The following is a 27,159-nucleotide window of genomic DNA, read 5'->3' as shown; positions in this document are numbered from 1 at the left end:
GTGTGAAAACATTGGGGGAAATGAAATAAGAGAATTCAGCCCTCATGGGGTTCAGGAAAGGGTAGAAACCTCACCGACCTACTGTGATGGTGATCTGGTTAGAGCTTTGGAGGTCTGTTATGAGGATCAGTTTCAGTTCCTTTATGTGGTGTCTCTGAGAATTGGTTCACATCTGATACCATCACTATAGATACGAAATGTTACTTGGCCTGTGGCGTGCATAGTAGAGAGGGGGCCCAATAGCAAAGGTCTAAATGACCTGTTGGTGTCTGATTTTACACCGAAGGACAAAAACTTCTGGTTTTTATTTCCCTTTGCTTTGCATGACTCATTGGTCAATTCCCCCCAACTACTATTGAACACAAAAGACAGAAAGGGGAGGGCACACTGAATGGGTCAGTCACCTGTAAGGAGGATGCTGTCTGCCTCAGCGGTCAGTACAGAAGGTGACTCCTGTGGGGTGCATATACTATAGGTAAAGTATTGACTGGTAACACAGGAGAAGGTGTATGTGCACTCACCGCAAGGTACGTGTCACCGCATGTGAAGGTCCGGGTCACGGGTGGCTGGATCTCAGCATAGACACATGTTGGTAGCGTTCAGAGGCAACGCCGGCTGTTTCACGGCTGTTTCACGGCTGTTTCACGGCTGTTTCACGGCTGTTTCACGGCTGTTTCACGGCTGTTTCACGGCTGTTTCACGGCTGTTTCACAGGTGAATGCGTGCTTCTTCCGGCCTCCCTTGGAGGCCGGAAGAAGCACGCATTCACCTGTGAAATAGCTGGCGTTGCCTGAGCGCTACCAACATGCGTCTATGCTAAGATCCAGCCACCCGTGACCCGGACCTTCACATGCGGTGACAAGTCCCTTACGGTGAGTGCACATACACCTTCTCTTGTGTTACTACTCCCCCAACTATTATTTTGTTGGCAATGGAGTTTCCTGTAGAGAAGAGTTCTACACACTTTCCTACCAATAGATAAAGAAATGAGATCAACTAGGATGGGGGCCCCCTCTCTCCAAGGGCACAATAGTAGCCGCGTAGTCTTCCACTATAGAAACATAGAATGTGTCGGCAGATAAGAACCATTTGGCCTATCTAGTCTGCCCAATAATCTGAATCCTATCAATAGTCCCTGGCCCTATCTTATATAGTACATACACCTTTGGACTTTTCTGTAATATCTTCTTAGTTTAGGTGATACATACCACACATGAATATTGAGGATGAGTATGAAGGAAACAGCAGTTGACTTTGTGCCCTGTGCCTCCATTCAGTTTCTATGGGACTGGCAGAAACAGCACCCAGTTTTTCTGTCTGTTCTATAGGCATTGAATGGAGAAATAGGACTGTGGCTGGGTATTGAGGAGTAATAGAAGGCTCAATCCCCCCCCCTCCCCCCCCCCCAAATGTTCAGACGCTCACGAGGTTAAAGATAAGGTAGGTGCAAGGGTGTACAGACCAGGAGGCTCCGGTGCTGGTTGGTCTCATTCCTTTCTTTATTTGGAAAAAACTGTGCAGAACTCCTCTGTCCAGCAAACTAGATTGTAAGCAAATTAATAAAGAGGGATATAGACCCTTGGGTCATGGAAAACAAAGGGAAATAAACACCAGACCTTTCTGCCCTGGGGGCAAAGTCACACACCATAATAAGAAGCCCATTTTGACAATTGCTATGGGGCTACCTTTCTTCTGTGTATACCACTGGGTGGGTGCCTCATTGATCTACTATGATGGTGGCGCATCAGTTTGTCTATGGTCATGTTTAGAGCATGTGACCATAACGTGTGTTTTTGCTTCTGAGCCCTTTTATTGCAGAAGTCATTTGGTTCGTGGGATCTGAAAAAATCCTTTTTGCACAGTTTATCAAAAAAATTGTTCTGTGACAAGGAAACGTAGAAACATTTTAAAGAATGATCTACGATGAGAATTTCTCGAGTTGCTTCAGGTTTTGCAGTGGTTTCTCAGATTCTGGATGCCTGAATTATTATGTATTCTGCCATCTTCATGACATCAATGGAAGGCCCCAATGATGTCACTGTTGCAATATTTTCTGTGATGTCACTCTAGTATCATATTATGACGCCAACACCAGTGCTTCCCAGCTTCTACCCAGATGTCTGTGCTCTTCGGTTTGCTCTGGTAATGCACATTCAAGGCTGTGGGGTCTTTGTAGTGGGGTTCCCTTTAGGCTTCAGGGCCCATGTATGACTACAACCTCTGCATTCCCCATAGAAAAGCATATTAACTGCTGCACCAAGCCTACGGACACAATGGACAAGTCAATAATATCAATAAGTGTTACGCCGAGCGCTCCGGGTCCCCGCTCCTCCCCGGAGCGCTCGCAACATCCTCGCTACTGCAGCGCCCCGGTCAGATCTACTGACCGGGTGCGCTGCGATACCGCCCCCAGCCGGGATGCGATTCGCGATGCGGGTGGCGCCCGCTCGCGATGCGCACCCCGGCTCCCGTACCTGACTCGCTCTCTGTCGGTCCTGTCCCGGCGCGCGCGGCCCCGCTCCCTAGGGCGCGCGCGCGCCGGGTCTCTGCGATTTAAAGGGCCACTGCGCCACTGATTGGCGCAGTTGGTCTAATTAGTGTGTTGACCTGTGCACTCCCTATGTATACCTCACTTCCCCTGCACTCCCTCGCCGGATCTTGTTGCCATTGTGCCAGTGAAAGCGTTTCCTTGTGTGTTCCTAGCCTGTGTTCCAGACCTCCTGCCGTTGCCCCTGACTACGATCCTTGCTGCCTGCCCCGACCTTCTGCTACGTCCGACCTTGCTCTTGTCTACTCCCTTGTACCGCGCCTATCTTCAGCAGTCAGAGAGGTTGAGCCGTTGCTAGTGGATACAACCTGGTTACTACCGCCGCTGCAAGACCATCCCGCTTTGCGGCGGGCTCTGGTGAATACCAGTAGTAACTTAGAACCGGTCCACTAGCGCGGTCCACGCCAATCCCTCTCTGGCACAGAGGATCCACCTCCTGCCAGCCGAACCGTGACAATAAGGACTGATATACCAAAACAGAGGTGCTCAACATATCTTATCTGCTCAGCTAAGTCTTAATATCAAACATCGATCAAGACAGTCTAAATTAAAGACCTAGCCATCCTATATAACCAATATGGCATCTAGCTAAGTAATATAACATTGGTGGACATTCTATTCAGCTCCCAGCAAGTGATGAGCCACATGGTTGGAAAAGAGATGGAGTCAGAGGGTTATATGTGACCTACGAGCTACTGGTCGAGCAACACCAAACCATTGAACAATGGTGGGGCCCCTTCAGCTTCCAGTTAAACGTTATCCATCCATTCTTCAGAAGCCGGCCTGCGCGTGAACCCGTGGCAGTAAAGGGTTAACGTTTCCAGTCCCGCCACTGGAATCCAGTGTTGTTTGCACTTCCCGGTAATTGTCCTTCTGTTTGTTTTAAAAGTCGTTTCCACCGAACCTTCCATAAGCAAATTTTGGAAAACTCAAACATCCTGCGCCGTTCCACTTTCTTAATTTTTTTCTTATTTATAAATCATTTGCTGGTGAACAGTGAAGGATTATTGTAGGTTACCGTAAGATACCAAGGCTGACGTTAAATGAATAATACACAAACCCTGTCTGGAAAAAAAAAAAAAGAAAACTTCATCATTACCTTGTGACCCAGAGCTGTAGACTCTATGGGATTCTCTATTAAATCTCCAGACTCTGGGCATGTAGGAGACTTGCGCTGGTGGATGTGTCACATTTCCTAATTTGCTTACATTGGACAGGTCCTCACACCCATGATCCTCTCCGCTTGGCCTTATTCTTCATACTCCATTTATTGAAGAGTGAACTTTTAACACTGCCCGCCATGCAGCTAAATACATCACAGCCGGTGTGCGCAGTATATCACAGGCATTATAGCATGAAATGACCCAGAAATTCTTCCTTTCTGCAATCTCTATGACTTATTGCCCAGGCCACACACAGGGCATGGTGGGCCAAGGAGGGATAATGCAGCGTATTGTAACCAGGATGCAGGCAGTCTTGGCTAGTGGCTTTTTGGCGTCGTACTCTGCACTATTACATCTCTCTATGGACCGGTCACATGGTCGGGAATAAATTAGTTCTTTATGCGTTGACTTTTTGATTTTGTTAGATTCAGATGTAGTTAGAATAGCTGTACGATTATGGGTAGCAGAGTAAGTGATGCCAGTGCGGCTACAATTATGCTACATTGATGTTTGCACTTGGATTTTATATTCACATTGGGGTCACAGTGTATATCGGAGGTAGTGGGAGGATTTCCCAAAGTGTAACCCCCCTCCCCATAAAATTTCCTCCACAGCTGTCACACCCCCTCCCATAGACATGCATTGAGGGGGCGGGACTATGACGTCACAAGCTCGTGGCGCCGGCACCAGCGTTCGGAACAGTTTGTTCCAAACTCTGAGCAGCGGAATACAAAATTCACAAAAAAGATGAAAAATCATTCCTTTCATTCAAGTGATCATGTGTTTCTCCTTTACCAACTTTCCCAGCACATTGTCATGTTCAAAAAAGAACCAATTATCATAAATAGTTTTTTTGATAAGTTGAGTTGGCAAAAGAGAAGGCAAAACGTCTGTCAATACTTTTTGACATGTTCTTGCATTTTTTTTTGTTTTAGCAACGTGTCTTTTTTTCAGTTTATTGGAAGGCTCTGTCGATAACTGTCTGTGGGTAGCCACGTTCAAGAAGATGTTTAGTGAGAGCTTCCGCCTGTTCTAAGAACTTATTGTGGTCACTGTGAGCCTATTTTGGTACTTACATATCCTGATGGTCATAGGGGTAATGCAAGTCCTGTCCAGGTTGTCACCCATGAATGGTCTCCGTACGAACTCCATTGGATCAGATCTTTATGGTGAACAACACTGGGATCTTTTCTGGTTAAGACTGTAAAAATAATTTAGTTTTGAACCATGGTATGATATCTGTGAATCTATTGGAAGCTCATCCAGCAATCTCTACATGTAATAATTAGGGAGTCCACCCATCTTGGGCTACAACCTCTGCATGTACAACCACAATAAGACTAGTAGGAGCTCCTTTTTACTGCTAGGAGACAAGAACGTTGCAGAACATGGCTTACTGGTGGTTGTAGAATGCTCACTATGTCCTCCTTATTCGAGACCCACTACTTGACCCACCACGCTTGGCGATTTACTATCCCATAGATAACAGCACAATGAGCAAGTCATCGGGGGAAGTCATCTGGTCTACCAGCACAAGAGAACCAAGTTTAGGTTTTGCCAAGTTTGGTTTTGAGAATACAATGGATGAAATTCAACCCAGCTACTATAGATCAATTCTTTCTTCTCAAATATTTCCGCAAAGATCGGAGACTTTGCCAACAACATCCGTACGATGTGTCTTGTGTAATTTTTGTTGATGGACAGAAGTTTAGTGGACCAGTTGTTTTGCTGCTGAAAGTGACACAACTGGGCTGCTCCTTCCATGTTTCCGATGTGTACGTCTTCTCTCTGCTTGCACACTGTTTTGGTCTATGACTACATCTACTGAGCTGTCACTCGGCTGACACGCCACAAGTTTCCTTTAGACGCAGTGTGATAGTACTTGGACGGGTTCCCCAGGCATTTTACACAAAGCAGGCAGGATTGGTGCAGACCACCTACATCTTGTGGCAGCAGTCTCTGGAGCCTGCGGAGAACCAGCTGTGTCATGTGTCGCTCCCCCCCCCCCCCATAATATGCTTGGGTGTCACGTTGACGCCTCACAGGAGGCTCCTCAACGACTTTTCCTGCTATCGGGGCTTCAGATAAAATAAACCAGTCACCGGCAAAAAGCTTCCGACACGCCGCAGGGAAAATGTAATTTACATCTTATTATCTCTGATTATTTATGTAGCGAAAACCGCATCGAATGTTCAAACATCCATTGACTTCACAGTCGTTTCCAGTGGACGTTTTGTATATAACACTGATATAGTACAGCAGGGAGAGTCTGTAGACCAATGGGTAACATGTGCGATGGTGCAGGGGAAAAAATAATAAAAGTAGTGCAACATGGTAATACAGTGTCATCTGTGTAGGGTTAAAGGTTTGCAGCTCGGCAGTAGTGTCAGGGAGGGTTACAAGAGCGCAGTGTTATCAGCGTGCAGCGTAGTCTTGTTATCTGCTATTAGAGTGCAGTGTGTTTATGTGTTCTGGTCAGTGCAAGGTTAATAGTGTGCAGTGCCTTTATATGATCCAGTTAGTGCAGGGTTATTACTGTACAGTACAGTCTGATGAGTAGGTCAGTATATTGTTATTACTGTACAGTGTGATTATATAATCAGGTCAGTGTAGAGTTATTACTGTGCGGTGCGGTGGGAAGATTATGTCACTATAGGTTTATTATTGTACAGTGCGGTGGTAGGATCATATCAGTGTAGAGTTATTACTGTTTAGTGCAGTGGTAAGATTATGTCAGCGTAGAGTTATTACTGTGCAGTGTGGTCATATGATCAGGTCAGTGTAGGGTTATTACTGTGCAGTGTTGTCATATGATCAGGTCAGTTCAGGGTTATTACTGTGCAGTGTTGTCATATGATCGGGTCAGTGTAGGGTTATTACTGTGCAGTGTTGTCATATGATCAGGTCAGTGTAGGGTTATTACTGTGCAGTGTGGTCATATGATCCGGTCAGTTCAGGGTTATTACTGTACAGTGTTGTCATATGATCGGGTCAGTGTAGGGTTATTACTGTGCAGTGTTGTCATATGATCAGGTAAGTGTAGGGTTATTACTGTGCAGTGTGGTCATGTGATCAGGTCAGTTCAGGGTTATTACTGTGCAGTGTGGTGATATGATCAGGTCAGTTCAGGGTTATTACTGTGCAGTGCAGTCATAAGAGCATGTCAGTGTAGGATATTACTGTGCAGTGATAAGATCATGTAAGTGTAGAGTTATTACTGTGCAGTAAAGTCATAAAATCAAGTCAGTGTAGGGTTATAACTGTGCAGTGCAGTGATAAGATCATGTCAATGTAGGATATTACTATGCATTGGTAAGATCATGTCAGTGTAGGGTTATTACTGTGCAGTGTGGTCATATTATCCGGTCAGTGTAGGGTTATTACTGTGCAGTGTGGTCATATTATCAGGTCAGTGTAGGGTTATTACTGTGCAATGTGATGATCGTGTGGGCTGTCTACATGTTCTGATGAGAATAATTCCTCTGACCAGTTGTAAGCTATTATTTTTCTCTTCTCATAGGGTGGAGTCACAGATGACAAAAGTGATGATGGAAGAACTACAAGTACTCTGAGCCTAGGAGTGAACCGCCCCACAATATCCTGCATTTTTGATTGTCAGTACAGTTTTGTGTTATTTTTTCGGTAGTGAATGGATAAAATGGGATATTTTGGTAAATTAGATTTTTTGCCTTTCTCTTACAGATGGGAACCGATACCATCTACGCTGCTATCTCTACCAAGCCCGGAACCTGATTCCTATGGACAAAGACAGTTTTTCAGGTAGTGCGTCACTATAGATATTCAGTGTATGTGCACCTCTGATTTACAGTTTGCAAATAGAACATATCTGGATAAAGAGTCGACCAACCACTGCATTATGGGAACACCCTACATCCAGCCATTCTGGAGATGCTCTTACCCAGTCGTCTAGACATATCAATGTGGCACATTTGCCTGTTTATTCCGTTTCTAACATAACAACTTCACGAATGTTCATGTATCATTTGTATATTGCATATGGAGTCCAGTGCAGAATATATATATATATATATATATATATATATATATATATATACTAGCTGAGCACCCGGCATTGCCCAGTTTTTCCTTCCTAATCCTTGTTGGGGAGGAAAATCAGGAAAATCAACTAATATGTTGTTGTCATATCCCAACTCCATATTCCGTTTTCATATCACGTCCTCATATCCCGACCTCATATCCGTCCTCATATCCTGACCACCTATCCTGTCCTCATATCCCATCCTCATATCCCGACCTCCTATCTCGACCTAATATCCCGTCCTCATATGCCGACCTCCTATCTCGACCTCATATCCTGTCCTCATATCCCATCCTCATATCCCAATCTCATATCTCGACCTCTTATCCCGACCTCCTATCCCGACCTCCTATCCTGACTTCATATCCTGTCCTCATATCCTGACCTCATATCCCGTCCTCCTATCTCGACCTCATATCCCATCCTCATATCCTGACCTCCTATCCCGACCTCCTAGCCGGTCCTCATATTCCGTCCTCATATTCTGTCCTCATATCTCAACCTCATATCCCATCCTCATATCCCGACCTCCTATCTCGACCTCATTTCCCGTCTTACTATCTCGACCTCATATCCCGTCCTCATATCCCGACCTCATATCCCGTCCTCACATCCCGTCTTCATATCCCGACCTCATATACCGTCCTTATATCCCATCCTCATATCCCGTCCTCATATCCCGACCCCATATCCCGTCCTCATATCCCAACCTCATATCCCGACCTCATATCCCGTTCTTATGTCCCGTCCTCATATCCTGTCCTCAAGTGGGACTGATTCGGGATGAAGATATTGTAAGCTGAAAATAGAAGGGGCCGCGGCTTTGTGGGACTGGGCGTGATTTGCAAGCCAGACCGATGCACAAAAAGGGTAGATAATAAAAGGGGTGGGGCTTAACATGTGGGCGTGTCTTTGTGATATGGGGTGTGGCTTGCAAGCCGGATTGACACATTCACCAGGAGATGCAGAGCAGAGCTTGTGGAGTAAGGTACTGAAAGTCCCATATACTTGCATGGGACTGGAAGCAAAAACCCATCTTTTATATAAGGGTGTAGGTAAGGGTTAATTTAACTATCATATAATCTTATTTGACATATAAGTAATATGTGTACCCGGTATTATTGAAATATCTCCAGCCGTACAGAAGTTATGTGGGAACTTACATTTCCCATTGATTTGCATGGGACTTTAAACAAAACCCCAGACCCTCACAAATGGGGGTAGTTAAGGGTTAAATTAACCATCCTATATTTTAAGTGGACATATAAGTAACATGTGATCAAGTATTATCGAAATATCTCCAGCTGTTTGGAAGTTATGCAGTAACATGTATTTCCCATAGACTTGTATGGGACTTTAAACAAAGACCCCGACCCTGGCAAATGGGGGTGAGTAAGTGTAAAATCACCTATCCTGTGTTTGTTGTTGACATATAAGTAACATGTGACCAAGCTTCATGTTAATATCTTTAGCCGTTTGGACGTGATGCTGGAACATACGCACACACACATATTGGGCCTCATTTACTAAGAGTTTTGGGTTTTTACTAGTGGGAAAAGTTGTTTCAGACTTGTAGGATTCCTCTCTATTTACTATTGGGAAAAGTCGGGAACATTTTCTGACCAGCTTTTTCTAGGTCAATATTTCCAGCCATTTTTCCACAGGATTTTCTGTGAATTCCAAAGTAAATCGGTCGGGTTTGTCAGATTTTTCAGGCGCACACTGTCACACACTGGCGCACACTGGCGCAGACATGTCTCAGACAAAATAACCAGACAAAAACTGGTCAGTTTCAGCTTAGTAAATGAGGCCCATTGAGTTTTATATATATATATATATATATATATATATATATATATATATTTTTTTTTTTTATTAATGGAAACATTTTAAGGGCCACCCATCCCAATGGTAATCTACTTTAAACACCTTAGGCCCCCAGGACTGCTGTAACACATCATCTCCTTCAAAGCTTACCATGCTCAACACCACTTCTGGTCCACCTGGATGTCCAAGAACCAAGTGGTCAGACCCTCCCCAGTCATAAAGTGGTGGGAATAACCCTTTAAAGTCAATGTAACGTAGTATTCCCCATGTTTATTGTCTTCTATGAATGTTCCTCTCCTATGTGACCACCAGGCTCACTGTCACTAAGTGGTCAGACCCTCACCGATCTAAAAGTGGTGGGAATAACCCTTTAAAGTCAATGAAACGTAGTGTTCTTCATTTTTACTGTATTCCATGAATGTTCCTCTCCTATGTGACCCCCAGTCACAGCTGTCACAAAGAGGAAAGTGAAGGACCAAGGGGTCAGACCCTCACCAATGTTAAAATAATGGAAATAACCCTTTAAAGTCAATGTAACGTAGTGTTCTCTACTTTTACTGTCTATGAATGTTCCTCTCCTACGTGGCCACCAGTCACAGCTGTCACTAAGAGGAAACTTTTTTGATGCTTCTCCTGAACTCACGTTTAAAGTTGGGGAAACTTTTCTGTTCCTCCGTACGTAGTTCTTTCCAGACCCCTCAATGTTTCCATCTCCCCCCCCCCCTCTCTACAACCCCCTCCCTTCCTTCTTCGCACACAAACCTGACTTCCACAGGCCGCTCCGAGCCGTTCAAAGAGCTCCCTTCATATCATGTTTATTGTAAATGAAAGAATTGATTGAAACCACTGGAAAGGAAAACACCTGACTCTGGCAAATCCATAAAAAAAAGGGCTTTATTATTTATTTTTGGTACCAAACACTAAATTAAGGCAATTCATGCCCCCTGGAAAATTCATCCTGAGTGTTAAAAGCCAGGTATGTTTTCTCGGACCCAGACCAAAATTTTCGAGAATTTATAGTGGAATTAAAAAGTCTGCATCCTACCGTTAAACTCCTCTGTGACATAAAAATGTCTTTTACGTGATATATTTAGTGTCGGTGAAACACAAGGGGCACAGCGGTGGGGGGGGGGGGTTGGGAGCGTCGGAGGGGGCGCACATTTTCACGCCGTCCGGAGCTTATCGCAGCTCGTTGTTATATAAATTGTCTAATAGACTTAAGGGTCTGGGGGCTGCGTAGCTGCAGACACGACTCCACAAATCATGGGGTTCCAGGAATAAATCCATGGTTTTATTAGTGGAAATTCATAGCCTGGGCACGGAGCGCCCGTCTCTGGAGACCTGGGGAGTTAGTGCTCCGTCTGTGCAGAGCATATAGTAAACACATGACATTAGTGGGCGCGGGCACTGCTAGAAGGCACCTGTTTGAGTATTAGCGGCTAACCTGTCAACAGGCACTTATATTTTGTAGGATTGCCCGTACATTAAATCTAGCGCCAGCTCTGCCGCTCTGTGTCAGGCTAAAACAGGGTTGAATGTTGAAGGGTCAGGCATGGCACGTTGAATGTAGAAGCTTTCAGGGAAGAAGTAGGGACATGTTTCATATGTACTGTATATAAAGTACACAAAATATAATATAGAAACCCCTAATCACAAGGTCAGGAACATGTATAGGCTACCACTACAGTTTGCCCATGTTAGCCTTTGAGTTACAACAAGCATATACAGTACATATGAAAGCATATACAGTACATATGAAACAAATTCAAAGGTTAACATGGGCAAAAAAAAAAAGGTTTAAGTTTATGTGGGCCGCATAAAAAAAAAAAAAAAAAAAACATGCCCCCCCCCTGCACAACACCTCATGTCCCCTTTGCACAACATCTCATGCCCCCCTTCACAAGATCCCATGCCCCCCCTGCACAAGACCCCATGCCCCCCCTGCACAAGACCCCATGCCCCCTTTGCACAAGACCCCATGCCCCCCTGCACAAGACCCTGCCCCCCTGCACAAGACTGTGCAGTACAGTTCCCCCACATTAGGTGCAGTATAGTTCCCCACATTAGGTGCAGTATAGTTCCCCCACATTAGGTGCAGTATAGTTCTCCACATTAGGTGCAGTATAGTTCTCCCACATTAGATGCAGTATAGTCCCCCCACATAAGGTGCAGTATAGTTCCCCACATTAGGTGCAATATAGTTCCCCCACATTAGGTTGGCAGTATAGTTCCCCCACATTAGGTGAAGTATAATTCCCCACATTAGGTGCAGTATAGTTCCCCCACATTAGGTGCAGTATAGTTCCCCACATTAGGTGCAGTATAGTTCCCCCACATTAGGTGCAGTATAGTTCCCCCCACATAAGGTGCAGTATAGTTCCCCCCACATAAGGTGCAGTATAGTTCCCCACGTTAGGTGCAGTATAGTTCCCCCACATTAGGTGCAGTATAGTTCCCCCACGTTAGGTGCAGTATAGTTCCTCCACATTAGGTGCAGTATAGTTCCCCCACATTAGGTGCAGTATAGTTCCCCCACATTAGGTGCAGTACAGTTCCCCACATTAGGTGCAGTATAATTCCCCACATTAGATGCAGTATAGTTCCTCCACATTAGGTGCAGTATAGTTCCCCCACATTAGGTGCAGTATAGTTCCCCACATTAGATGCAGTATAGTTCCCCCCACATTAGGTGCAGTATAGTTCCCCACATTAGATGCAGTATACTTCCCCCACATTAGGTGCAGTATAGTTCCCCCACATTAGGTGCAGTATAGTTCCCCCACATTAGGTGCTGTATAGTTCCTCCACATTAGATGCAGTATAGTTCACCCACATTAGGTTCAGTATAGTTCCCCCACATTAGGTGCAGTATAGTTCCCCCACATTAGGTGCAGTATAGTTCCCCCACATTAGGTGCAGTATAGTTCCCCACATTAGGTGCAGTATAGTTCCCCCACATTAGGTGCAGTATAGTTCCCCCACATTAGGTGCAGTATAGTTCCCCCACATTAGGTGCTGTATAGTTCCTCCACATTAGATGCAGTATAGTTCACCCACATTAGGTTCAGTATAGTTCCCCCACATTAGGTGCAGTATAGTTCCCCCACATTAGGTGCAGTATAGTTCCCCACATTAGATGCAGTATAGTTCCCCCACGTTAGGTGCAGTATAGTTCCCCCACGTTAGGTGCAGTATAGTTCCCCCACATTAGGTGCAGTATAGTTCCCCCACATTAGGTGCAGTATAGTTCCCCCACGTTAGGGGCAGTATAGTTCCCCCACGTTAGGTGCAGTATAGTTCCCCCACATTAGGTGCAGTATAGTTCCCCACATTAGGTGCAGTACAGTCCCCCACATTAGGAGCAGTACAGTTCCCCCACAGACATACAGCCTTCAGCCATATACAGTGTATGGCTGGAGGCTATATGTCTGTTTACTGCCCCACTTCAGTGTTCCGACCACCACTCCTCCAGTCTCCAATGGCCTATGGGCCATAGCAGTACGTCCCGGGACAAGAGAGGAGCGGTGGTTGGAACACTGAAGATGATGTGCCGCTGGTGACTTACCATGCGCGTGCGTCCTCCTCGCAGCTCCGCTCTGCTCTTCTATGGGCGCACGCACGTGACGTCAGTGATGTCCCTGCTTGCGCTACCTCCCGGCGGCGGCCCCTGCGTTTTTAAAGTTAACGCCTGGCCGCAGAGAGGTAACCGGGGCATCCTTGTGTCCTGAAAAGATTTTTCCACCCTAAATTTGTTCAGACTCCAGACCGTGACCCCTAAATACATTCAGACCTAAAAAAAAATACCCTAAATCAATTCAGATTTCAAGATAAATTAAGACCACATACCCCTAAATAAATTCAGACCTCAGATCAGACCCATTTAATTCAGACTCCAGATCAGACCTTAAAGTAAGTCTATATACTGCTGCTGGTATCTCTATAGGATCAGGATATATAGTAGTAATGCATTTTCCCTTTACCTCTATCTGTATACTGCTGCTGATATATTTATTAGATCAGGATATTTAGTAGTTATACCCCTCCCTTCCTGCTCTATCTGTATACTGCTGCTGCTATTTCCATGGGAACAGAAAATATAGAAGTTATACCCCTCTCCTCCCAGATTTATTTGTATACTGCTGCTGCTAGCTTTATGAGATCAGGATATATATTAGTTATATACCTCTCCTCCAGCTCTATCTGTATACTGCTGTTGCTATCTCTATGGTATCATGATAAATAGTAGTTATACATCTTCACTAATATATATATATATATATATATATATATATATATATATATGTATGTGTGTGTGTATGTTCTGCTGCTATCTCCATAGGATCAGGATATAAAGTAGTTATACCTCTTTCCTCTAGCTCTATCTGTATACTGCTGCTGATTTATGGGAAATGTAGGCAGGATTATGGAGCATATCCTATGCCTGCCACATCAGATAAAATAGGTAAGCACAAGTCGTAAACATGAATGCCTCTACATTATTCTCTAGTAATAGCCTATGCTGCACTACATAAGCAAAAAAAAGCAAATAAACCTCGGAATGCTTCTTTAAATAAATTCCGACCAAATCAGAAAGTTTTAAGGCTCTAATCCACGTGTAGAAAAAAAATATTTAGACTCCAGACTAGAACCTGTAGAGTGTGATTTTAAACTGGAGCCTTGTTCTCAGATCTAGTAAGAGTACAAAAGAATCCCGGCACACCAGTCTTTGATGCAAATAATTTTCCTTTTTATTAAGGCATAAGTTTAACGCAGCACGCGTTCCGGCCTATACAGCCTATGCAGTTGAAAAAGGCTGTATAGGCCGGAACGCGTGCTGCGTTAAACTTATGCCTTAATAAAAAGGAAAATTATTTGCATCAAAGACTGGTGTGCCGGGATTCTTTTGTACTCTTACTGGATCTCTTATCCCTGGCACCCGCACCGATCCAAGTGCCGACCGAACATACTTGTTCTCAGATCTGACCATGATCCAGATTGAGCGCATCAATGTAGCGGTTTCGCCATTTTGTTGATTCTCTGATCCATTGAATACAGCAGGAGAATGAACGGATTTATTTTTAACACAGAAATGTGTACTATGTAGCTTGTGTAGAGGAGGACATAGCTAGCTGTAAAGGGTTAATCATGGTCTTTTTCTATTTACATACAGAGTCAGGAGAAGTCATAAAATGAGGAGAAAGTGAGGGACATACTGGGACGGAATTTACCTTCCTCATAGCTTTTCTGTAAGACTATTACCTATAACCAGCAGCCTCCTCCTCGTCCAGCTGCTCCATATAACACAGGAGAATAATCTTATATTTCTAGTAGTATAGCAGCATGAAGTAAGAGCAGACAGGAGCAGGGTTCTTCACGGCACAAACCCAGCCCAAAAGCGGGTGTGTTTTGGGTGGGTTAAAGGTGTTCTCAGACGGTCCTAAAGGTCGGCCTAAGATGTTTTGGTTTGCCTCTTCAGATTTGGGCAAGTATGGCAAAGCAACACGCTCACAGTCTCCTACCACATTGTGCACTCACTTAGCTCAAAAGCAGGAAGTCTCACAGAGCAGTAGTGAAACTTCAGCTGAAGTGTTCACATGTCAAAGGGATCTTAATATGGTATCGTTTAGTTGCAAAAGACATTTTTTAATTTTCTTATTGTTACATATTTAAGAAAAGTATCCTATTTTTTCCACCTATTACTATTAAGTACACTTGCTTAGCTCAAAAGCAGAAAGTCTCACACAGCTGTTAGGAGACTTTAGCTAAAGCCGTCACAGCTCTTAAAAAGGTACAAAGGTGGTATCACTAAATTGCCGAAGGCATTTTTTTATGATGTTATATATCTGAGAAAACTATCCTATTTTTCTTTTTTACCTTTCGCTTAGCTTCAGAGCAGTAAGTCCCACAGAGCAGTAAGGAGACTTTACCTTCAGGTTAAAGGGATCTAGATGTTAAGATGGTATCACTAAATTGCAGAAGTCATTTTTTTTAACTTTCTTAATGTTATATATTTAGAAATGTATCCTATATTTTTTCCACCTATTCCTAAGTGTCACTAAATTGTGGTAGGCATTTTAAATTTATGTATGTATGTTAGGTATTGAGAAAAGTATCATTTTTTCTACCCATCACTCTCTTAGCTCAAAAGCAGAAAGTCTCACACAGCAGTTAGGAGACTTAAGTTTTTTTTTTTTTTTTTTTCAATTACATATATTTGAGAAAAATATCCAATTGTTTTCACTCACTTAGCTCAAAAGCAGGAAGTCTCACACAGCAGTAAGGACACTTTAACTGAAGTCATCACAGCTTTTAAAAAGATACAAAGATGTTATCATTAAATTGCAGTAGCTGTTTTACGTTTTCCTAATGTTATTTATTAAGAAAAAGTATATTTTTTTTGTCAAACAGCAGTTAGGAGACTTCAGCATTTTGTTTTAATTTTTCAGTGTTACAAAAATATCCAATAGGTTTCTACCTATCACTAAGTTTAAAAGCAGGAAGTCTCATTCAGCAGTTTGGAGACTTTAGCTAAAGTCGTGACAGCTCTTAAAAGGTAACAAAGATGGTGGGGGAGATCATCAAAACCTGTGCAGAGGAAAAGTTGATCAGTTGCCCATAGCAACCTATTTTTAAAAAAAGGCCTCTGAAAAATGAAAGAAGCGACCTGATTGGTTGCTATGGGCAACTGGTCGACTTTTCCTCAGCACAGGTCTTGATGAATCTCTCCCGGTATCACAAAATCGCAGAAGGCATTTATTTTATGTTCCCAATGCTATATAAAAAATGTATATAAATGTATATTTTTTCCACCTATTACTCCATGAAGTTTCTCCAGAAGTAATATGTCCTCCTTAACATTCTCCATTTGTTCTCTAAAGAGAAAAACATTCACATTTTAGATCAGAGGGTCCTTCCAGTATCTTGGAGGGATGGGGGGGGGGGGGGGTGTATTGCTCGTGCAATACATCCAGTACAATTACTTTGGTAAATGCTTTCACTGTTATACTGATAATTATATCCTGAGTTCCCAACAATGGCTGTGCTGTTATAATCCTCCGGCCCCGAGCAGTGATCTCATCCCGCGTGATTGGCCGGACTTGGGAGTCTGTAGAGTTGGAAGAAGCCAACGACAACATCCATTAAATGCTACAATGCAGAATTGTGATCACTGTGTAAACATATGGTACATACGTGTGACCCATTCATAAGACCTAATATTCTGTCACCAGTCAGGGCGGCAGCACTCGCGAAATACAATTTACTAACCGAAGGAGAAAGGTGTTTTTATGTATTGCCAAATCGTTGATACTTGTAAGCTTGTATAAAAGAACATTCACTATTCAGTTATCACCAAGCCCACAAAACACATAAAACCTGCAGGCGTTATTGCAGAATTTCATGAATTAAATGTTAAAGTTTTTGCAATACATCGACCCTCAGCCTCACCCACAAACACCCTGAGCTCTTCTTGCATGGTCTGTACAACTGGGCTATAGAACAGCTCCCTCGAGAAGGTCCTTAAAGGAGTACTTCGGGAAAGAAAAACGTATCCCCTATCTGAAGCATAGGAGATAGGTGTCGGATCACGGGTGTTCTGACCGCTGGGATGCCCGCGATCTCCTGCACGGTGCCCCAGCCCTCCTTCTAAATGGAGCGTGTCTACATGCCCCCTTAATGTGGCTCTATGGGACAGCCGGACATCCAGCGCTCCGGCTATCCCATAAAGAGGCACCGTGGGGATGGGTCGCCCATGGCTTTGTGTGGTGGTTGGCACGCTCCATTCAGGAGGAGAGACAGGGCGCCGGGTGTGAGATTGCGGGGGTCCCAGCAGTCAGAGCACCCACAATCTAATACTTATCCCCTATCCTTAGGATAGGGGATATGTTTTTTTGTTCTGGAGATCTCCTTTAAGTTCACAAAATGTTTTACGAACAAGTTTCTTTGCCAAGTAAAGAACTTTGTGGGCTGAAAAATTTTATACTTAGAGAACATTTATTTTTCAAAGTTTTTTTCAAATGACCTCTTTACTCCAAATGACCAGGGTTTGAGTTTGCATTAGAAGGTGGGAAGGAGAGCTTGGTGGGACATTATAAGACCTAGAATTATCTTCTATTCACTCAAGATCCCATGGTTTCTCACAAATTTGTGGATATATGCCATAGATGTCCAGATGGTACCTTATGACAAATGGTATAGTTGTTACTGGCATTCTTTCCACCATTAGTCAATTTTGGTCTAAGAGCGATCCATATAATCTGTCTGTGGCTTGCCTATTACTATTATGGTTACCCAAACCTTTGTGGTTCCTATCTAAACACAACTGAACCATGCATCTCATTCGAGCCACTACTAACTACTTATCCATTTGAAATGTCTAGAGAGAAAAACGTCACCATTAGGTGGTTTATAGATAATTTATGTAGGTCAAGAAAATAGGCAGAAAAGAAATCAAAAGTGGTGACAAACTTACCAAATCGTGGCCACCCTGGATCGATTTTTAAAAAGCAACACCATTCGTTCAATATGTCGTTAAATCATGAGAGCTTTAAGGGTTGTCCAGAAGTTGTAAACATTCTGCTGCCGGCCCAACCTCATGGTAAAGTATAACTTAAATGGCCAGAAGGCAGATACAGAGAATAGTCCGTGCGCGGGCAGGAAGAGGTGATGGGGCAGGCAGGGGAGAGAAGATTTATTGCGGGCTAAGACTGTAACCAGTCTCTGTTCAGTATACACACCATTACCAGCAACCCTCTGATATCTATCCTTCAGCCAACTGCAAATCCATTAAACTATTCAGGGATTAGGTAAAACTTTCAATTGCTTATCTATCATATCTCTATGGGGAAACACATAAAAGGCTTTGCTGAAGTCCAGATAGGGAATATCTACATCACCAGCTTCAACCAACACTAAAGTCATAAGTCATAGTTACATAGTACGGTGAAAAAAGACACATATCCATCAGGATCAACCAAGAAGGTGAAGGGAAGGGGTATAGGTGAATGGGTGACAGGGGAGGGGAGGGGATTCTATATTTCTCTTGACATTGTGCTGTTCTGTAGTCTATGATCTACAAGTCACCCAGATCCTTCTCTACCAGTGACTCTCCTAGTATTACTCCCCCTTGGACATTTGACGCTGCAGGTTATTACTCCCTATAGGACATATGATGTTGTAGGTTTTTTGTACCCAGATGTATTACTTAAAGGGGTTATCCACCATTCGGTGATTTTAGTACGTACCTGGCAGGCAGTAATGGACATGCTAAGGAAGGATCTGCGCTTGTCTTGGGGATAAATGTCTATGTTGTGAGATTACCATAACACTGTGGCTAGCTTTTTGTGAACTTGAATTTCCTGTTTGACTTTTCTTTTTTTAACTACAAATCCCACATTTCCATTTTCCTCCCTCCCACACATCAGCCACCCCACCCATTGAAACATAAATGAGCTGCATCCATCAAAAGACCTGTGGTTTTCAATCAGGGTGCCAACAGCTGTTGCATTAGTTGCAGATTGATCTCTCTCCCACCAAACGATCCCTCCACCCATTGAAGCAGACAGGCTCCCTGTCATCAGCTTACTAGTGAGTCAGGTCTCGGCCGCTTTGCAAGCTGGGAAAAATCTGAGACAGCAGTCATTTTGTATGCTGTTAAAAATAAATAGTGGGGTGAAAATCACAGAAGAATTGTGAGAAAAACGTCACACACAGGTACAGGCGCTATATTATGAACTACACTAACTTTACAGCCCCTGTAGCATAGTCAAAGAAAAAAAAAATCCTGGAATGCCCCTTTAACATTTGCAACATTGAACCTCATTTGCCAAGTGGATGCCCAGACACTCAGTGTGTCCAAGTCAGCTTGTAACCTATGCACATCCTCTATAGACTGTACCGTACTACAAAGATTGGTGTCATCTGCAAAGATAGAAACAGAAAACAATTTGTTCGTTTTTCTGAGGTTATTACTTAAGAGTAATGTCCAAAAGTAATGACCAATGGCAATCTATTGGGTATGGCCAAGTTTAGAGCCTCATAGGGTTGTAAATAAAAATCCAAATCTTACTATGTGTTACATATACTTGAGTATAGGATTGTATAAATTGTGACATGTAATCCTTTTGGTAATTGACCTTCTCTTTTCAATGTCATTGTAGACCCATATGCCATTGTATCCTTCCTGCATCAAAGCCAGAAGACTGTGGTTGGAAAAAGCACTTTAAATCCAACCTGGGACCAGACCCTGATCTTCCATGAAATCGAAATTTTTGGGGACCCTGCCTTTGTGGCTGAAGCTCCACCCAATATTGTGGTGGAAATTTATGATCATGACACCTACGTAAGTGACCATTTTGTCAACATGGTGATAAAACTGGCCATCGACTCATTGATCCTTCATTTAGAAAATACTGCCACTACCATATCAGACTGTACATCCATTAATGGCCCAAAAGTTTTTTAGGAATTAACAAAAATTGCTAAAAAATTTACAGCTTGGCCAGAAGACATTGATCAGTGGCCTAAAAGTTTAAGGACAATAAATAGTAACTAATAAAATTTCCTAAAAACTTATAACCTGGTAGACATTCATTATTTGTCTTATGACCAGCTAAAGGTTGAATATTGAATATTTTGACACAATATATTTAGGACAGACTTTATTTGAGCATTTTTGGAACATCTTCTGATCACTTATGTCCTGTTATGCAGGGAGCTGATGAATTCATGGGACGTTGTATCTGTAAACCAAGTCTGCAACGTTCTCCAAGGCTGTCCTGGTATCCAGTCATGATGGGAGAGAAGTCCACGGGAGAATTGCTCGCTGCCTTTGAGCTCATCCAAAGAGAAAAGGTGAATATGTCAAATTCAATTATTCAACCAAATATATGAGTAAATATGTCATTGTGGTCATGGGCTTCTAGTGTTTGGAAAGTGGAGCTGAGAATTGAACAACATCCTTCATGTTCCCCAGGAGATCTAAGAATACAATATGATATTAACACAGCAGGAACGTCTAACGCTGTTTGAGATTCCCCTTGTCCGGTGTGGAGTATATTGCTTTGCTGTAGGTTCACACATTTGAAATCCTAAGAGACGGAGAGGTTGCCCAGTGTCTAGACCCTTCCTGCCAGCTGGTTATTAAAGCCTATTGACGTTGGCTGCATTCACAAGTCTACTGGCTGCAAAATACAGCAAGGAAAATGAAGGGTAGGCGAACGAAGACATAGAAAATAGAACATTATTGGAAATTATATGAAAATACATATTTTATATATAAAAACAACATCCTGAAGTCTAGAGCAATACCGCGTATGACTGTTGATGAAAGACATTGCTTCTTACATCATCATGAAGTCATAAGAACTGATGTGCTCAAGTCTGTGGAGTTTAGCGCAGTTGTCGAAGGAGTGGAAACTTTTCCATCGACACGCACAAAAATAATATTTGTTACGCGGATATAATAAAATTAGATTTTAATTTTGAGACTATTTTTCTAAAATCAATCAAAAATGTCATTATGTTTCTGTATTTGGAAAGTCAGAAGAAGAACTAAAGTCTGTGCCAATGAGGGGACATTGTTCTAGATTGATATATATTAAATGTGAAGGGCAGATATGTTCAGCTAAATGTAGAACAAGAAAGTATTGTTTATCTTTTAGAAGACAAATAACGGTGTTGTGTTAGACCATAGGATGGTAATGATGGTTGAGGAAAATGTCATTGGTCTTTTATGGATGAGAATACGGCTGCACTTCTGTAAATGAGAATATGGCTGATCGTCTACGGATGAGAATATGACTGGTCTTCTGTAGATGATAATATGACTGGTCTTCTGTAGATAATAATATGACTGATCTTCTGTAGATAATAATATGACTGATCTTCTGTAGATAATAATATGACAGGTCTTCTGTAGATAATAATATGACTGGTCTTCTGTAGATGATAATATGACTGGTCTTCTGTAGATAATAATATGACTGATCTTCTGTAGATAATAATATGACAGGTCTTCTGTAGATAATAATATGACTGGTCTTCTGTGGATAATAATATGACAGGTCTTCTGTAGATAATACTATGACTGGTCTTCTGTGGATAATAATATGACTGGTCTTCTGTAGATAATAATATGACTGATCTTCTGTAGATAATAATATGACAGGTCTTCTTTAGATGATGATATGACTGGTCTTCTGTGGATAATAATATGACTGGTCTTCTGTAGATGATAATATGACTGATCTTCTGTAGATAATAATATGACTGGTCTTCTGTAGATGATAATATGACTGGTCTTCTGTAGATAATAATATGACTGGTCTTCTGTAGATAATAATATGACTGGTCTTCTGTAGATAATAATATGACTGGTCTTCTGTAGATGATAATATGACAGGTCTTCTTTAGATGATGATATGACTGGTCTTCTGTGGATAATACTATGACTGGTCTTCTGTAGATGATAATATGACTGGTCTTCTGTAGATGATAATATGACAGGTCTTCTTTAGATGATGATATGACTGGTCTTCTGTGGATAATAATATGACTGGTCTTCTTTAGATGATGATATGACTGGTCTTCTGTGGATAATTATATGACTGGTCTTCTGTAGATAATAATATGACTGGTCTTCTGTAGATGATGATATGACTGGTCTTCTGTAGATGATAATATGACTGGTCTTCTGTGAATAATAATATGACTGATCTTCTGTAGATAATACTATGACTGGTCTTCTGTAGATGATAATATGACTGGTCTTCTGTAGATAATAATATGACTGGTCTTCTGTAGATAATAATATGACTGGTCTTCTGTAGATAATAATATGACTGGTCTTCTGTAGATAATAATATGACTGAACTTCTGTAGATAATAATATGACTGGTCTTCTGTGGATAATAATATGACTGGTCTTCTGTAGATAATAATATGACTGGTCTTCTGTAGATAATAATATGACTGGTCTTCTGTAGATAATAATATGACTGGTCTTCTGTAGATAATAATATGACTGGTCTTCTGTGGATAATAATATGACTGGTCTTCTGTAGATAATAATATGACTGGTCTTCTGTGAATAATAATATGACTGGTCTTCTGTAGATAATAATATGACTGGTCTTCTGTAGATGAGAATATGACTGGTCTTCTGTAGATAATATGACTGGTCTTCTGTAGATAATAATATGACTGATCTTCTGTAGATAATACTATGACTGGTCTTCTGTGGATAATAATATGACTGATCTTCTGTAGATAATAATATGACTGGTCTTCTGTAGATAATAATATGACTGGTCTTCTGTAGATAATATGACTGGTCTTCTGTAGATAATAATATGACTGGTCTTCTGTAGATGAGAATATGACTGGTCTTCTGTAGATAATAATATGACTGGTCTTCTGTAGATGATAATATGACTAGTTTTCTGTAGATAATAATATGACTGGTCTTCTGTAGATAATAATATGACTGGTCTTCTGTGGATAATAATATGACTGGTCTTCTGTAGATAATAATATGACTGGTCTTCTGTGAATAATAATATGACTGGTCTTCTGTGGATAATAATATGACTGGTCTTCTGTGGATAATAATATGACTGATCTTCTGTAGATGATAATATGACTGGTCTTCTGTGGATAATAATATGACTGATCTTCTGTAGATAATAATATGACTGGTCTTCTGTGGATAATAATATGACTGATCTTCTGTAGATGATAATATGACTGGTCTTCTGTGGATAATAATATGACTGGTCTTCTGTAGATAATAATATGACTGGTCTTCTGTGGATAATAATATGACTGATCTTCTGTAGATAATAATATGACTTGTCTTCTGTAGATAATAATATGACTGGTCTTCTGTAGATAATAATATGACTGGTCTTCTGTAGATAATAATATGACTGGTCTTCTGTAGATAATAATATGACTGGTCTTTTGTAGATAATAATATGACTGGTCTTCTGTAGATAATAATATGACTGGTCTTCTGTAGATGATAATATGACAGGTCTTCTTTAGATGATGATATGACTGGTCTTCTGTGGATAATACTATGACTGGTCTTCTGTAGATGATAATATGACTGGTCTTCTGTAGATGATAATATGACAGGTCTTCTTTAGATGATGATATGACTGGTCTTCTGTGGATAATAATATGACTGGTCTTCTTTAGATGATGATATGACTGGTCTTCTGTGGATAATTATATGACTGGTCTTCTGTAGATAATAATATGACTGGTCTTCTGTAGATGATGATATGACTGGTCTTCTGTAGATGATAATATGACTGGTCTTCTGTGAATAATAATATGACTGATCTTCTGTAGATAATACTATGACTGGTCTTCTGTAGATGATAATATGACTGGTCTTCTGTAGATAATAATATGACTGGTCTTCTGTAGATAATAATATGACTGGTCTTCTGTAGATAATAATATGACTGGTCTTCTGTAGATAATAATATGACTGAACTTCTGTAGATAATAATATGACTGGTCTTCTGTGGATAATAATATGACTGGTCTTCTGTAGATAATAATATGACTGGTCTTCTGTAGATAATAATATGACTGGTCTTCTGTAGATAATAATATGACTGGTCTTCTGTAGATAATAATATGACTGGTCTTCTGTGGATAATAATATGACTGGTCTTCTGTAGATAATAATATGACTGGTCTTCTGTAGATGATAATATGACTGGTCTTCTGTAGATAATAATATGACAGGTCTTCTGTAGATAATAATATGACTGGTCTTCTGTAGATGATAATATGACTGGTCTTCTGTAGATAATAATATGACTGATCTTCTGTAGATAATAATATGACAGGTCTTCTGTAGATAATAATATGACTGGTCTTCTGTGGATAATAATATGACAGGTCTTCTGTAGATAATACTATGACTGGTCTTCTGTGGATAATAATATGACTGGTCTTCTGTAGATAATAATATGACTGATCTTCTGTAGATAATAATATGACAGGTCTTCTTTAGATGATGATATGACTGGTCTTCTGTGGATAATAATATGACTGGTCTTCTGTAGATGATAATATGACTGATCTTCTGTAGATAATAATATGACTGGTCTTCTGTAGATGATAATATGACTGGTCTTCTGTAGATAATAATATGACTGGTCTTCTGTAGATAATAATATGACTGGTCTTCTGTAGATAATAATATGACTGGTCTTCTGTAGATGATAATATGACAGGTCTTCTTTAGATGATGATATGACTGGTCTTCTGTGGATAATACTATGACTGGTCTTCTGTAGATGATAATATGACTGGTCTTCTGTAGATGATAATATGACAGGTCTTCTTTAGATGATGATATGACTGGTCTTCTGTGGATAATAATATGACTGGTCTTCTTTAGATGATGATATGACTGGTCTTCTGTGGATAATTATATGACTGGTCTTCTGTAGATAATAATATGACTGGTCTTCTGTAGATGATGATATGACTGGTCTTCTGTAGATGATAATATGACTGGTCTTCTGTGAATAATAATATGACTGATCTTCTGTAGATAATACTATGACTGGTCTTCTGTAGATGATAATATGACTGGTCTTCTGTAGATAATAATATGACTGGTCTTCTGTAGATAATAATATGACTGGTCTTCTGTAGATAATAATATGACTGGTCTTCTGTAGATAATAATATGACTGAACTTCTGTAGATAATAATATGACTGGTCTTCTGTGGATAATAATATGACTGGTCTTCTGTAGATAATAATATGACTGGTCTTCTGTAGATAATAATATGACTGGTCTTCTGTAGATAATAATATGACTGGTCTTCTGTAGATAATAATATGACTGGTCTTCTGTGGATAATAATATGACTGGTCTTCTGTAGATAATAATATGACTGGTCTTCTGTGAATAATAATATGACTGGTCTTCTGTAGATAATAATATGACTGGTCTTCTGTAGATGAGAATATGACTGGTCTTCTGTAGATAATATGACTGGTCTTCTGTAGATAATAATATGACTGATCTTCTGTAGATAATACTATGACTGGTCTTCTGTGGATAATAATATGACTGATCTTCTGTAGATAATAATATGACTGGTCTTCTGTAGATAATAATATGACTGGTCTTCTGTAGATAATATGACTGGTCTTCTGTAGATAATAATATGACTGGTCTTCTGTAGATGAGAATATGACTGGTCTTCTGTGGATAATAATATGACTGGTCTTCTGTAGATAATAATATGACTGGTCTTCTGTAGATGATAATATGACTAGTTTTCTGTAGATAATAATATGACTGGTCTTCTGTAGATAATAATATGACTGGTCTTCTGTAGATAATAATATGACTGGTCTTCTGTAGATAATAATATGACTGGTCTTCTGTAGATAATAATATGACTGGTCTTCTGTAGATAATAATATGACTGGTCTTCTGTGGATAATAATATGACTGGTCTTCTGTAGATAATAATATGACTGGTCTTCTGTGAATAATAATATGACTGGTCTTCTGTGGATAATAATATGACTGGTCTTCTGTGGATAATAATATGACTGATCTTCTGTAGATGATAATATGACTGGTCTTCTGTGGATAATAATATGACTGATCTTCTGTAGATAATAATATGACAAGTCTTCTGTGGATAATAATATGACTGATCTTCTGTAGATGATAATATGACTGGTCTTCTGTGGATAATAATATGACTGGTCTTCTGTAGATAATAATATGACTGGTCTTCTGTGGATAATAATATGACTGATCTTCTGTAGATAATAATATGACTTGTCTTCTGTAGATAATAATATGACTGGTCTTCTGTAGATAATAATATGACTGGTCTTCTGTAGATAATAATATGACTGGTCTTCTGTAGATAATAATATGACTGGTCTTCTGTAGATAATAATATGACTGGTCTTTTGTAGATGAGAATATGACTGGTCTTCTGTGAATAATAATATGACTGATCTTCTGTAGATAATAATATGACTGGTCTTCTGTAGATGATAATATGACTGGTCTTCTGTAGATGATAATATGACTGGTCTTCTGTAGATAATAATATGACTGGTCTTCTGTAGATGATAATATGACTGGTTTTCTGTAGATAATATGACTGGTCTTCTGTAGATAATATGACTGATCTTCTGTAGATAATAATATGACTGGTCTTCTGTGGATAATAATATGACTGGTTTTCTGTAGATAATATGACTGGTCTTCTGTAGATAATAATATGACTGGTCTTCTGTAGATAATAATATGACTGGTCTTCTGTGGATAATAATATGACTGATCTTCTGTAGATAATAATATGACTGGTCTTCTGTGGATAATAATATGACTGGTCTTCTGTAGATGATAATATGACTGGTCTTCTGTAGATGATAATATGACAGGTCTTCTTTAGATGATGATATGACTGGTCTTCTGTGGATAATTATATGACTGGTCTTCTGTAGATAATAATATGACTGGTCTTCTGTAGATGATGATATGACTGGTCTTCTG

General features: G+C 40.8%; 1 protein-coding gene across 3 annotated transcripts in view; it reads left to right on the top strand.

Moving 5' to 3' along the window:
* Positions 1-27,159, top strand: part of DYSF (dysferlin) — a 438,078-nt gene that overhangs the window by 291,457 nt on the left and 119,462 nt on the right. For all 3 annotated transcript variants that reach the window (XM_056552799.1, XM_056552788.1, XM_056552789.1), the window contains exons 31-34: positions 7,232-7,325; positions 7,414-7,491; positions 19,756-19,937; positions 20,309-20,449. In XM_056552799.1, coding sequence (XP_056408774.1) covers positions 7,232-7,325; positions 7,414-7,491; positions 19,756-19,937; positions 20,309-20,449 — 495 coding nt within the window. The remainder of the gene's footprint in view (positions 1-7,231; positions 7,326-7,413; positions 7,492-19,755; positions 19,938-20,308; positions 20,450-27,159) is intronic.

This window comes from Hyla sarda, chromosome 1 (assembly GCF_029499605.1).
Source record: "Hyla sarda isolate aHylSar1 chromosome 1, aHylSar1.hap1, whole genome shotgun sequence".
NCBI classification, from domain to species: domain Eukaryota; kingdom Metazoa; phylum Chordata; class Amphibia; order Anura; family Hylidae; genus Hyla; species Hyla sarda.
The sequence above is the reverse complement of the archived record's forward strand: the minus strand, read 5'-3'. Positions and strand labels throughout refer to the sequence as shown.